This window comes from Clinocottus analis, unplaced genomic scaffold (assembly GCF_023055335.1).
Source record: "Clinocottus analis isolate CAN_PGR_092001 unplaced genomic scaffold, fCliAna1.0.p SCAF_2, whole genome shotgun sequence".
NCBI lineage: Eukaryota > Metazoa > Chordata > Actinopteri > Perciformes > Cottidae > Clinocottus > Clinocottus analis.
The window spans coordinates 6,158,737-6,172,718 of NW_027175931.1; the positions used below are offsets into that span (position 1 = coordinate 6,158,737).

General features: G+C 42.1%; 1 protein-coding gene across 1 annotated transcript; it reads left to right on the forward strand.

Moving 5' to 3' along the window:
- The first annotated feature begins 464 nt into the window (after positions 1-464).
- Positions 465-12,656, forward strand: igsf5b (immunoglobulin superfamily, member 5b). The gene is made up of 9 exons (XM_068585842.1): positions 465-513; positions 2,086-2,406; positions 5,348-5,475; positions 5,837-6,002; positions 6,514-6,645; positions 9,876-9,900; positions 10,591-10,679; positions 11,637-11,701; positions 12,546-12,656. The coding sequence occupies exons 1-9, from the start codon at positions 465-467 to the stop codon at positions 12,654-12,656; spliced, it is 1,086 nt and encodes a 361-aa protein (XP_068441943.1).
- The last annotated feature ends 1,326 nt before the right edge of the window (positions 12,657-13,982 follow it).

Genomic DNA, 13,982 nt, shown 5'->3' on the forward strand with positions numbered 1-13,982 from the left:
AAGTTTATACATATTATTAGTATGAGTATTACTATCACAAGTGGTCATAACACAGATGATCATGTTGCATACAAAAAAATGTTTTAGAACTTTTTAAATTAACTTTTTAATTACACTTCTTATATACAATAAATAACTGTGTTGTGCATAAAACGCTGTCATCACAGATTTCCCAGAAGGACATTCCCATCACAAACAAATTAACAAACTCAATTCTATTACATTTACTGTAACTTCATTTAAATCTTCAGGTTGGTTAGACTTTATTGCACTGCTTTATTTTGGTGTCAGCAAATACTGAGATTAATGTGGTTTGAAATGACATGAATGCACAAAGGTGAGTTGCGTAAATAATAATAATTTTTAATCTAACAAAATAAAAGTACAGTTTTTGACATGTTTTTCTTTCCTTTTCCGGTCCATTTAGCATTGAACAATGGATTGACTGGATCGACTGATTAAACATGGAGATCTTTTATCTGTTCGTGCTCCTTCTTTCATGCCGGATTCAAGGTGAGGGTTCAAACAAACAAAGCAGCTTGTTCGATTGGTGTTGTGTCCCAGAGGCCAGTGATGTGTGTGTACTAACGGCCACTTTCAAGCGTTGTTAAGAATAAACCCACAATCTAATCAATTAATTAATGATCGATCTTCTTCTGAATAGTTTGGTTGAATTTATTCGACATGGACATCACGGTGCCATTACAATTGCAACATGCAATTAATGCTGCAGACCAGATTCGCTGTGTTTAGTAAAGGAAGGGGGAGGGGGGTTCATGGTCCCAATAGGAGCATGCACAAATGATGACAATCAGACTTTTCATTGCAATTCTCTCATTGCAATGAAAAGAAAAATCCATAGAGGCCGGCCTACATGATTCTCAGGCCTAATGTCCTAAACAGATGCTATATGGATGTTTCTGTGGCTTCATGAAACTCTGTAGGTTTCTCTGCATGTTACAACGTTCACCCTGCAGAATGATGCAGTGGCTTTTTGCCAACAGCCACAGATGAAGTTACACTCCCCTATTGTTGTAATAAGTTGAGTAATTCTTCCCTTAATCGCATTTGCTCTCATCCATGCACCCGTCCAAATCACCATCATTTCCATCTGGACAGCTTCAGTAAAAAACAGTTTTAAGGAGGTTTTTTTTAGTCTCTTTACGCCTCGGAGGCTTTCTTTCTTCCTGTCTTTGTTTCTTTCTTTTTTTAAACTCACTCTCCCCATGTCGTAAACGTTAGGGTTAATGTGTTTGAAAGTGACACACACTGGGGTCCTCTAGTTGTTGTGTTCTTTGAGCAAACTGAGCGATTGCCTGTACTTACTGATCACTCATTCGCCACCATATTTCTTTCATTACTTCAATTCATCTCCCAGACTATAAAATGAAAAGTCTCTTCTCCGTTACTAATTATTTTGGTATGCATTCTTTTGATGTATTTTTTAGATAGTTTTTGAAGGAATCGGTGTGCATTTCCCGCTAGAATTGCCTTCACGTGCTAATGTCACTCAGGAGAACTGTAGCATTTTGTTAAACTGTTTAAATTCAGATTACAGATTGTGTGTTCCCATACAAGTGATTTTCTGATAAATTAGCTTAGCCAGCTTCTTAATTATGAATGGGCTAACACAGCTTTTTAGTGCTACTGGGCTTATCAGGTCTCCTTAAAGGACTAGTTGGAAAATGTTGAAAATACTAAGTCTCTCGCAGCGACTCCAGGAAGCCCATAACCCGCATTTGTTTTTATGTATGAATTAAACCAACAAGATGTAATGCAATAACTAGTGAGCTTTGAACTTACTCACGTTTTCCAGTCTTTGTGCTAAGCTAAGCTAAGCTAACTGGATACTTGCTCCATAGCGCCATATTTAGTGGAGAGATGTGAGAGTGGTTTCCATCGTTTCATCGAATTCTCAACAATAAAGCGAGGAGGCCCTTTTCCCAACATGCCAAACGATTTCTTTCAGGGACGTTAGCAGCAGTGTTTGCAAGTGTTGCTCTGGTGATTGATACGTTTCAGACTGAGCTCAACATGGAGGGGACTGATGGGATTTTTTGTCTGTCTCTCGTTGGCTTTTAGCAGTCAGAGGTCAGATGAAGCTGTCGCCTGAAACACTAACCGTCCTGCGAGGAGAGGAGGCCCGGTTTACCTGCAGCACCTGCAGCACCTCCAACACTCGGTGGACTGTTATGTTGTGGCTCCTAAACGGCACAGCGGTTCTCACCATCTCCAAGGAGTTTGGTGTCCTGTTCATCAACCCTAATGTGACGGTCGAGACAAGCCCCGTCTCACATGGAGACAGCCGGGTGTTTATCCTGAAGAGCTCAGAGAGGCACAACCAGGGACCAGTGACCTGTGAGCTCCAGGGCATTGATAGGAAAACAGCACGCCTGTTTGTACAAGGTCTGTACGTCCGCATGCGTGTGTGTGTGTGTGTGTGTGTGTGTGTGTGTGTGTGTGTGTGTGTGTGTGTGAGAGAGAGACAGATTCACTGTAGTAGGAAAGCATCAAGGATTATTAAGTTTTATTTCTGCTGTAGAAAATCTCAAAGGTTTTTTGTTCAGCCAGCTGCGCTCTGGGATACTCACATTCTTGCAGAGTAGAGTCTTGTACGCACACAGACAAAGCGGAGATGAAGCAGATGGCAAGTCTCAAATACAACTATTCCAGTGTGAGAGAGTGCAGAAACACACTGAATTTAACCTTGACGAGGCAAAAAGCACCATGTCATAAAAAGAAGAGGTAACTGAAGTTGTAAAGCTGCGTTGCTTCTGCCGACCCACACATTGTCGTCTTTACATGGAAGAAAATAAAGAACATAAAGAGTGAGAGACCAGAAATGTCGTAGGCGCTCACCCTATTTAAGTGCTTTTGTTTTAATTTTCTTGAAGTGGGGATTCAAGGATAAAAGTTTTCTGTAAAAACAGCTGAACAAGCGCCTCAGTGATCAACGGTGTACAGTTGCCCAATGTTTGATGGTCTCCGTGACATTGTTGATGACAGTGTGGATGGTGTCGGGGATGGGAATTGATTGGCCTCCATGCCAGTCAGGATTTACAGGCCCTCCTCTCCTAAGAGTCAGGACTTTATAAGAATCAGTGGCTCTCTGCAGTTCTGATGATGTTGATGTCTCAAGCTGAAAAGCACTGCAGCATCTCGACAAGTGGGACTAGATAAAGGTCTAGACAAGTAAGTTAAAGCAAATTCACTGAAATTGGCCATACCATTCACAAACATTTACATTTCCACAAATTAGTATTGATAAAAAATAATGTATTAGGATTGGTGGGGAGGTCAGGAAAGGTTAAGTAATATGTTTTCTCCCTTTTTGCTGAAGGGAGGATAGCCAGGCATTTTTTTGGGAGGGCAAAGAAGGATATTTCCATTTTTACACTTCATTAAAAAGAAGGATCAAAGTCTTGTACGGCCGTTTCAAGTTCAAAGACTGCTTGATGAAAAATTCCACATGTCAGAAGATTATTGACACACGCATCTCTGGGAAGATATTGACCCCTCGATGCTGTTCACAGTTTCCGCTCACGTGGAGGCGGCACGCCTCAAACTGGACGACAGCTTATTACGGCAAACCTGTGCTTCTCTTGACCTTATCATTCAGCTTGTTTGCATCTGCACTATGTACAAACTAAACTCAGAACTCAGCAAAAAAAAAGAAAAAAGAAATCAGCGCGTACACATCTTCTCTGTGAGGATACAAAAGCAATGACCCATCGCCTCCGATATATTACGGAGAGAGCCTCCATTGCTGCCAGTGTCACAAATCCCCATTGACACATGCAGCCATTAACAGTAGTGCATGGTGAATCAGGCCCTCTAGTCTGGATGCAGAGGATCACTATGGCCTGACACGGACTTTGAATTAATTGTGCATCCTGGCACGCCCAGTTAACAGTCAGCAACTCTGCCTGTGATTTGTATACCGCAGCTTCAAATCTACTGTTGGAACGACGCCACAAATCCACCGCGGGCCGGATGACTCTGTACGCTATCATCCGCACTCCCCGCTTTAATTGTTCAATATGAAGATGATGTAAATATGACAATACACTCCTGCTTCCTCTCGCAGCTCCTTCTCTGCTTATGCCTCACACACAAATACAAAACACACACACACACACACATACACACACACACACACCCTCACGCCTCTCACTTGAGCAAATCAATACGGTTGCATGCACTGTTGAGTACGAACGGGTCTGCAGTGAAGGCCAGAGCTGCAGAAAAGTCTTCCGTATGAATCAGAGATGAGCGAACAGCAGAAGAGTAGAAGCACAGCGCCGGTCCTCGTTGGAATAAATGCACACCCACACATACGTGTGTGGTATGTGCTTTTCATGCAAGACAGAATTCATGCGCATACGCAGCAATTCTGCGGACAGACATGTAAAAATGTTTAAATGTTGCCCCCAGTAATTTCCCCTCCGAGGACCCGTGCTGAAAACTCACTGGAATTAAAGTTAGCTGAGGGCTCTCCGCCTCACACAGACAGCCACAGCAGCCCAAAGTCTTCAGAGTTCCCCTACAGTGATTAACCAACCTTATGAAACCTTATTTCAGGGATCACTTAAATTGGAGCTTTTGGGAGAGAGTGCTGATGTCGTTCCTTTCTCTATTCAGATGTATCAATCCAGCGTGATCGCCCGGAGCCCCTCATCAGTCAGAGCAAATGAGGCTGCTGGTTCCTCGCCAACCTTTATTCAATGGCGCAGAGATTCTGTAAGAGCAGCCAGAGTGCACTATTTGAGAATGGGATGGTATGATGTTTATGACACCAAATTAAAAAAAAAAAAAAGCCCCAGGGGAAAAGGGAAAGCCAATAATGCGTACAAAACAGCTGAGGATTTGAACCTAAATCCGCACAGACATGTCATTCGCTGAGACAAAGCACCGGAGCTTCTGTAATTATCTTTCTGTCTGTAGCAATTGTCTGTTGCATCCAGCGCCTTTCATTCTGCCAGACAATGGACTTCACATATGAGATACTGTATCTCCCAGGGCCTTAAGTGGCTTATTTGGCTGGCAGGGAAGGAGATGAAGGCGAAAAGACGAGAAGGATTCGTCAGGCAATTGAGACTTTGAGACGCGCGATCAATCGGCCGGGACGAATGGAAATCCCTCTTTTGTCAGCGAGCAGGCAAACTGAAGAGGTGCTGCTCACCTTTGGGTACGGATGCGTAGACATTCATGGATCCCTACCCGGCCTTGATATTCATAAACGTCCTCCCACTCATGCATGTGTACAGGAATATTTATAAGTACAAATACATGCATGCAAGCACATGAATAATACAAGATAGAAAAGAGTTTGTGATTCTGATTGCAGAAAAGGGCAGCGTGAAAGTCGTTGGGGATGACAGGTTGGCTTTCCAGGGTCAGTCGGTCCTGTTTGAATGCCAAGCAGCAGGATGGTACCCACCACCCACTTTGCAATGGCAGGTGAATGGCAAAAAGGTAGGTGCATGCAACCTTCTCACTACGGTAATATTTAGAACTGAGGAAAGGAGTTTATATTACATATATATTGTATCTGGAATGATTGTTGCGGTGGAGTGTTTTGAAGTTACATCCATTTGGTGCTCAGTACCATAAACCAAATGGTATGCGCGTCATTACACTGGTGTGAATGTGAACTACAGCCACACTGACTTGAATGTTTTCTTGAACAGTCATTTTCAAAGAGGTGTTTATGCATGTACACAACAGCAGCTTCATCACAGGAAGAAAGAAAACACTTTAACATTTGTACTGTTCCTTTAAATACAGCTTTGTAAACTAATTCTCTCTCTCTTTTTCTCTGGGGATTGGCATGGAGGTGAACCAGGGGGAATACAACATCAGCAGTGAAGGGTCAGAGAAGAGCCTCTTCACTGTAACCAGCAACCTCAGCGTGACGGCAGCGAAGAGCTCTCATGTGGCCTGTCTGGCCTCTGTGTCTGCCCTCGCCACACCGCTGAAGAGCAGCGTCCGCATGACAGTGGGTGAGAGGACACCACCATCCAATAACATACAAGCACAGTGCGTCTCTGTTCTGCCCTAGTTTGGTTATCGGTCTTTACATTCCTTCTTTCTCTCTCTCTTTGTTCTTTCTTTTTGCTTTTTTTCTGTTCCTTTCTCTTTCTTTTTTTTGGAAGCCTGTGAATCATCACTGAGCATTAATATTGAAGAGCAGAGGGGGACAGAAAAAGAGCTGCCGGATCAACACTGCATGAGTTTGCATCACAAGAGCAAATCTCTCCAAGGCCCAGAATACAAATACGACATTATCATCTTCGTAATGTTCCATTTGTAGTTGTAACATTTCTTTTTTTGAAATCCACTCAGAGCAGCCTCCCTCTGCAAACACCCCCATGCATGCTGCAGCATATTAAAACAGGAGATTGAACACAGCTTTCTTTACACTGTGTCTGCAAATCTGTAATTGAATTGCAAGGTAACAACACTGCTTCAGCGCTTCTTTACCAAAACACCGATGTGACCTTTTCTCCTCAGTTGCAGAGGTGGTGCAGGAGGGAGACGACTGCACGGTCCCTCTGGCAGTAACGGCCTCCCTCTCTGCTCTTCTGCTGCTCCTCCTGCTCTGCGTCTTCACCGTCCTCTGGCTCAGACAAAGGAGACAAGCAAGTATGCGCTTTTCGCTTCCTTGAATTGCTTCAGGTGAGAGAAAATCGGCACCTCCCCCCGCTGTGCTTTTCCCGTCCAGAAACTGTGATTAAAGTATAATGAAGAAGATGGGCGGTTACACGCTGTGACTCGGCACTGCCCCATGTTGGCCTTCCCCAAGGACACGCAGTGTATTTTATAACAAAGGCAGAACAGTAGTTGTCAGCACAAAGCTTTTCTTCTCGGGAGACCGCGACGACACAAAAGGTTAGTTAAGTATGCGGACTGTACGAGGGCAGAGTTGGAGGTTTGAATCCCACAAAAAAACATGACAAACCGTCAGTAGGAGAGGACTATTGATGGTCACCTAGAATAAATACTGCTGGGGAGAGCCTGAGCAAGATGGTTCACCAGTGAAACAGTGCGAAGATACATCTGTCACCGCCATTACAGTAATGTTACTGGGTTGCTTTTCTAAGTCCAATTAAAATAAGTTGCATGTTTCTTTCTGCGTCAACGTACATACGTATCTGTCCTGTGCTCTTCTATTGAGGAGACAACTAGAATTCCAACCTCCGCCAACCAGTCAGGTTGCACTTTGTATCCCCGTCTGCCCAAAATGTCATCACTTCATCATTTTATCCTATTAGCCATCATGGGACATTTTCATAATTGGCATATGAATTCTTCAATTACGGCCTCAAAAGGTGCTTTATATGGTAACCGTGGCCTTTGACCCCCAAATTCCGATTTCTCTTCCACAACTTCCCTCGAGGCGTTCCGGCGATATTACATTTTCACAAATAGGACGGGCGTACCCACCGATGGACAACCCAAAAACATTTTTTGCGTGTCCGGCCGTGGCTGTCACCGGCACGGAGGAATTATGATCCTCCAGTTTGAACTTTGTGCTTTTGTACTTTCCATAATGTCTTCTATCAAACTCCAGCCAGGAAACAGTACTTCCACGTTACTGGACTGGTGGTCTTTCCTCTACTGGTGCATGATTTAATGAAAGTCTTACAGAATGTCACAGGACAATAGGTAAAACAAAGCAATAGGTAGCTGCATTGAGTCTCCCTTGGATAAACAAAGGGACCATGTTCCAGGAACAATGGATAAAGGCCATTGAGAGATGCAGATGAGTCCACAGTTGTTTAGTGGGAGCGTGGCGACCTTGGACAAGCTATCAGCCTGTGTGTAAAGGATTACAGCTGTTGGTACACTGGCAGAGATTGTACCTTGGGGAATACAAGGTCCTGACTCACACCTGGTTCCTGCCAGATGAGTCTGTTACACAGTTTTCACATTCAGCTTTTGGACACAGCTTGTTCTTTAGATTCAAACAAACTAGGGAGGTCTTCAGTCTTCCCTTTTAATAAACATTTAACAGACTTTTACTGTGCGCTTTTCATAGTTTTACTTCCTGCAAAAAGTTTTTTTGGTACTTCTTCTACCACCGCCGAAACATACCTTCCTACTTTTCTACCTTCAGTGTTTAGTGTTCACCGTCACACACACGTCAGAGAACAGAGTTAGTAAACAGTAGAAAGCAACATGGAGGCCAGTCAAAATATTCCTTTTCTTAGATCTTAGGTCACTTTTTCATGCCTTCTTTCAAACTTTGTGCAGACTAATTTGGAACGATGTTTGAGCGCTGCACGGACAGAAATTGTGACCGACAGGACAAAGAGTCGCAGACAAAGTTACTTCAGCTTTTACGCCGGAAAAGGGGTGAAAATTAGCGTATCATCCCCGGTGTAATGTTTCCATCACTGCCGATAAGAGCTGGAGCTGATGAAGACCTGTGATTACGGCGTGAGTCATTTGTCCCGGGAATGAATACAGATCGCAACCTTTCCCACTAAAGACAAAAGCCAGATGTTCGTCGGTGTCACTAGGTTTTTTCTCCAGTTGTAAATTGGGTTTTAGAAGCTAGCACCTGCAGAGCTTACTATTTCACATATTGCAGCTCATTTGTTCTGTTTAAGCATAGGTTTGTGGACCAATTAAACAATTAATGTTAGTCAATAAACGTTAGGGGTGTATTTTGTTACCTTTACACAGAGCTAGCTAAACTGCTAAGACGAGCTAAATAATTGCAACACAACATAATTTCCAAGATGTTGGAACATACATGTTGAATCTTTTGCTCTTAAAGTCTAAAGCTGACTAAGGCAGTACCGAATTGCATGGCTCAGGATATTCTACAAAGCCCATTACAGTAATAAGGGTTTTAAACCACCACACACAGTGTGACAGTTTTACAGCAACCCTTTTAAAGCTCACAACCCGACCTAGAATATGTCACCTCAGAGAGGTCGATGTCTTGGCAAGTTGTGGAGGTAAAGTGGTGTGATGTTGTAAAAAGTCTGGCCAGGAAAGAGGGACGTTGCAGAGAGGTTTCTGGAGCGCCATCGCCGAGGGGATCGTTGTTCTATAGCACACGGAGCCTGAGGAGGCCTGTTTGTGCGCGATAACAAAAAGAGGCCCTAAGTCACTCATTTAGGAGTCAGCGTAATCCCCCTGACTGATTCTTCACTATTGCAAATCGCGGCTATGGTTTAGAGCTGAGGGATTATCACGAAGCAGGTGTGACCTTTCTCCCGCGGCAGCCGATTCTGTACCTGAAACGCGTGATGCCTTCTTCACCGTCGTCTTTACAGCTTTTATGGAGCAAAAAGTTGATTTAACTTCATGAGGATGATTCACGTGTTAGAGGATGTGGCGTGCCTCCAAGCCACTAAGCTCTTCTTTGAGTAATCCACCTCAATGGGGAGTAATGTATGCTTTGTAATTTGGGGGGAAAATAGAAGGGATCTAAATGTAGTCACCCTCAAAGACTTTGGCCAGCATGACAGCAGGGATTTAAAATATAATGACGAAGGCAATTTCTTTCCCTGTAAAAGGAGCAGTTTATACGTCTCCTGAGGCAAGCGCCATCTGCACTATTGTTATGTCGTTGTGTTTTTTCGCCGCGGCCAGGAGGACCTTTGGCAAAGACAACCATGAAGTGGTGTTACAAAACTCATTAACGCTCAGCTCCAGCTTTCACCGTTGAATAGCAAAGTGACCGCAGGCTCTGATATTAGTGCGGAAACCAGAGCTGATAAACAGCGGGACATTTACAGCTTTCATACAGTTGTTGTGAGCAAGCACAACGCTTCTGTGGTCAATGCAGTGAGAATAATAAAGCCAGTGGCTCACCGCTCGTAATAATTCTGTGAACCTCATGCCTCATTTTCTTTCAGAACCGAGCCCACGGGAGGCAATACGGTAAGATTTAGGAGCTCTTTTTTTTTATAGACACCTTTTGCTTATGAGGCTGTTTTCAAACAATGAAAACCTTGGACTTTTTCCACTTTCCAAACTAACGAAAAAAAAAACCTTTAAGATCACAGAAAAGTGACTAGCTTGAGGAGAAAGTATAGCTGCCAATAATCTCTGACAGAGGCAGAGACATAGAGTCTTTGTACTTTGCATAAGCAAATATAAAGACTCAGCCATCTCTATTAATACGTGCAACTTATTTCTGACAATAAATGGGCTTTTCTTGTTTCTTACTATAAAAGAAAAATGAAGACATGTATTAGATTTCTTTAGATTAGGTTTGCAACATCTTAATGAGGGTTTAAATTGGCTAAATTAGCTCATTTAGGAGGCAGATATTTTACGCATTACTGTTGTCAGCACTTTCCAAGCAGATGAAACACATGTCATAGCTTTCCCATTGAGCACATTGAAGTGAGAGCCGAGCACGTTGGAGGGGGGTGTAATAAAATGCACTGAAAAATGATGATGTTCATTTGTTATCTGTCAAAAGCATTTTATGATGAAAACAATGCAGAGGACCCTGCTAGTATATATCAGCTTTGTGAGAAAATAAAAGTGTCTGTTCACAACAGCACAGCCTCTCCCAGCTAAAGGTTATCTTTTCCATTGGACCGCTCATTGGGGCATTTGCAGGTTCGACCAATCGGTGAGCGGGAGAAGCTCGGTTGCTGAGGCGACAGCAGGGAAGGTCAACCTGGGATATTCTGGTGAGGGCCCCACAGGTGAAACAGTGACACATAGTTCACCTTGATAAGTGTACACCTCGAGTACTGTTTACTCACAAAAACGGTGTTAACAGAAGAACGTCTGACTGAACAGACAAGAAGGTTCACTTTATTCTGACAAGCTGGGGCATGACAATAATGCTCATAACAACAAAAAACTAAATGAAAATTTAAAAAAAACCTCTGATAGAGGTCAGGACATGTTGTAAATTATTCATTCCAGTCACGTTAAAAAACCTTTTCTGTGTGTTTATGTTAGTTTTGTCTTTAAATATTTGCCAACCAACCATTCTTGAATCTCTTTTTCATGTGTTTTTTTATACCGTTTCAATAAGTCTAGTCTTAAGAGTTGCACAAGTTGTGTAATTCATCACATTTAACATAAAGTCCATGTTCATTCTTTTATCAAGGTTACACCATGATTGCCTTGTAATGACGTTTTACTGCAGATTGATTCTCCATAACAATAATTTACTTTGACGAAAGGGAACGCTTGATGTTCACTGTGATGGATTACACAATTTAAGCATGATTCATAAGTCTGTTAATGGATATTCATGTTCTATGGAAATGTAAGGAAACTAAATTATGTCTGGAGTAGTATGAATTAAGTTCCTTAAACCCTGCAGCTTGGTTAGCAAAATGGTTAATTATAATATTAAGTATACATGAAGACAAACCCTTTAAGTCATAGCAGGCTGTTTCACTTGCGGTCAGTTGAGCAGCCAAGAACCAGATAATTAAATCAATTAAATCACATTTATAATGTTCTAATTCAGACAGAAACCAATGATAGATTTAAACTCCAGATACTGTATTTATTTGGTGAACATAACAGACCCATGAGCCACTAAATTGTCCAATTCTTTCTATTTTCGCTGAGGTCAGCTTTAGTGCTGGATCAGACGGACTGCGAGGTTAGATCAGGCTAAATTGCTGTTTTTCACCCTGCAGATGCAGTTTACAATGAGCTAATCATGGAAACTCGTAGGCAGGAGGACTTTGTCGGCTTTTACAAGGTAAGATAGAGAAAGATAAGGTGGGAGGGCAGAGAGAGAGAGAGAGAGAGAGGAAGAGAGAGAGATATCGGCTGTAGCTGAATAATGCAACCATTCATTCAGCAGCTGGAGTTTCCGCCACATCCTCCCATGTTGATAGGAACAAGCTACGCTGCTCTCCTGTTGCACCTCCACTGTTCTCCCATTAGACAGCTTGATGTAAGACAGGGATGTGGAATAACATGCTTTCTGGCACAGCTCCATAAAATGTCATCAGCACTTTTTTTTTTATCTTACCGGGCACTAAAGTGGCCCCATCATTATCATCACCATCGTCGTGTTGTATCACCTGAATGATGGGATAATCTCAAGGTGTACATTCTGGCATGGAGGAAACTGAGGAATAGATTGTTATATTGCTATGAATATATAATGTATTGATATCATGTGTAATGCCGTGGTATCTAATAATGAATGGAGGAGAGACACGTCCTCCTTCTGTACTGCTGTGTGTGGTCTCTTTTACCAATTACGTCTGATGTAGAGCAGCTCTGTCTTAAGGTCACAAGTTCAGTTCTGATTCACTGTCTTTGAAGTAATGAGTTTGAGTTTGGTAATAGGATTGCTTTCTCCGGAGGGACTAAAGGTGGAAGACAGTTTCAAGACTTTAAAGCGATAGCTGTCCTCCAGTTGTCTTCAGATATGCCCCGCGTGTGATTGTACACTGGACTGTTTGAGCTACACAAAAACCTCCAGAGTGTCACTGCTGCTGCAGGAGAAAGGTTTTCAGGACAGGAATCTCTGTGTTTGTTGCCAATCAGTGTGTATTTTCACGACAACATAAATGTGACGGTGTGCGTCTCAGGTTCCTGATGTCGTGTGTTCCACCAGTTCATCTCCACACAGTGAGGGCCAACCCCAGGTGTGTCTATCTGAGGAGAACGACAAGAATGTCAGAAGAATTACCACAGTTTGAAATATGATGCTCAGTGTAAAAATGATGATGTACAGTATTGAACAGCACAATATTTACAGTCTTGGCCCTTCACCAGTGTTCCATTTTTGTAAAGCCGTAAGCTAAGGTTTATAATCTTTAGCTAAATATGTGCAGCACATTATTGTGTCAAAAATATATTTACTTTACCTTTCATGTATCCTTAAAAAATGTAAACATTGTTTTTTAAATGTTCAATAAAGTGTGATCCTTTGTGTTTTTGGCTTACATTTACAGTATAAAGTTTGTGCAGGTCCATGCAATTCGGACCAAAACAAGATATACACTACAGTTTGTACTTTCATTAAGAAATGTGGATCTTATAGTTGCTGCTTTGGCCATCGTTTGGTTGAGATAACACATTACCCACTAAGTAAACAAGATACAAGTTGTAATAAACCAGAATTATCATGTTATGTATTATTTAGATAGTTTGAAAGCTTTAATTTATTTTAATCTGACAGTTATCGACTGCACTCTTGGTTCGTCTCAATAATTATTGTCGGAGAAATATGCATGATTTAAAGGGACTCGCTGAGCTGTTGCATGTTGATTAATATCCATTTTACATCATTAAAATCTAATCCTGTTTTCAGGAAAGCCGTGCTAGATATGCCTCTTGTTTCGTTTCATATGTGAAAGCATCTCAAAACTCAATCAATTTCCCAGACATGGAAAGGAAATGGTTTTAAAATACAGTATCAATGGGAAAGGCTGAGGTGTAAATTAACACGATATGACTGGTGCTGCAATGAGAACGATGTGGTGGTGAGGCTCTGCGGTAATGCATGAAATAACAGATTTATCTCTGTGTGAAGTGGGTGACATAACATTTGCATTTTATAATAGTAAAGGGTGGAGGGGGGTGGAGTAGAAGGGTGGAGATGGAGGTTTATGAATCTGCCAGACACGCTATAGTTTCACCAGCATTGCTGTTAATAAAGGAGTTGGCGTGCATTTAAAAAGATGACATGCCTATTGCTGGTGTCTAGGGGGAAAATGTCCAGTTTTTATTTTTTCTTTTACAAACTGCTGCTGTTTTCGAATAATACCCTTGCATTGTGTTTGACATTTCAGACAGTAAATGAGTTGATGCGAGTTTATTAAATTATTCACGTGGGGTTATTATTATTATTTCATAATGTCACAATATCCGACAAAAAATTGGACGCTTTTTTTGCAGGAGGCTGTGACTTTCTTCGTATTTTTGTATTGTTTGTCACCTCGGCTGTAAAATAAATGGCAAATCATGCCATCAGCAGCTTATGCTTTATTGAAGGGGAAATGCTCTTTCATTTCCCTGAAAGC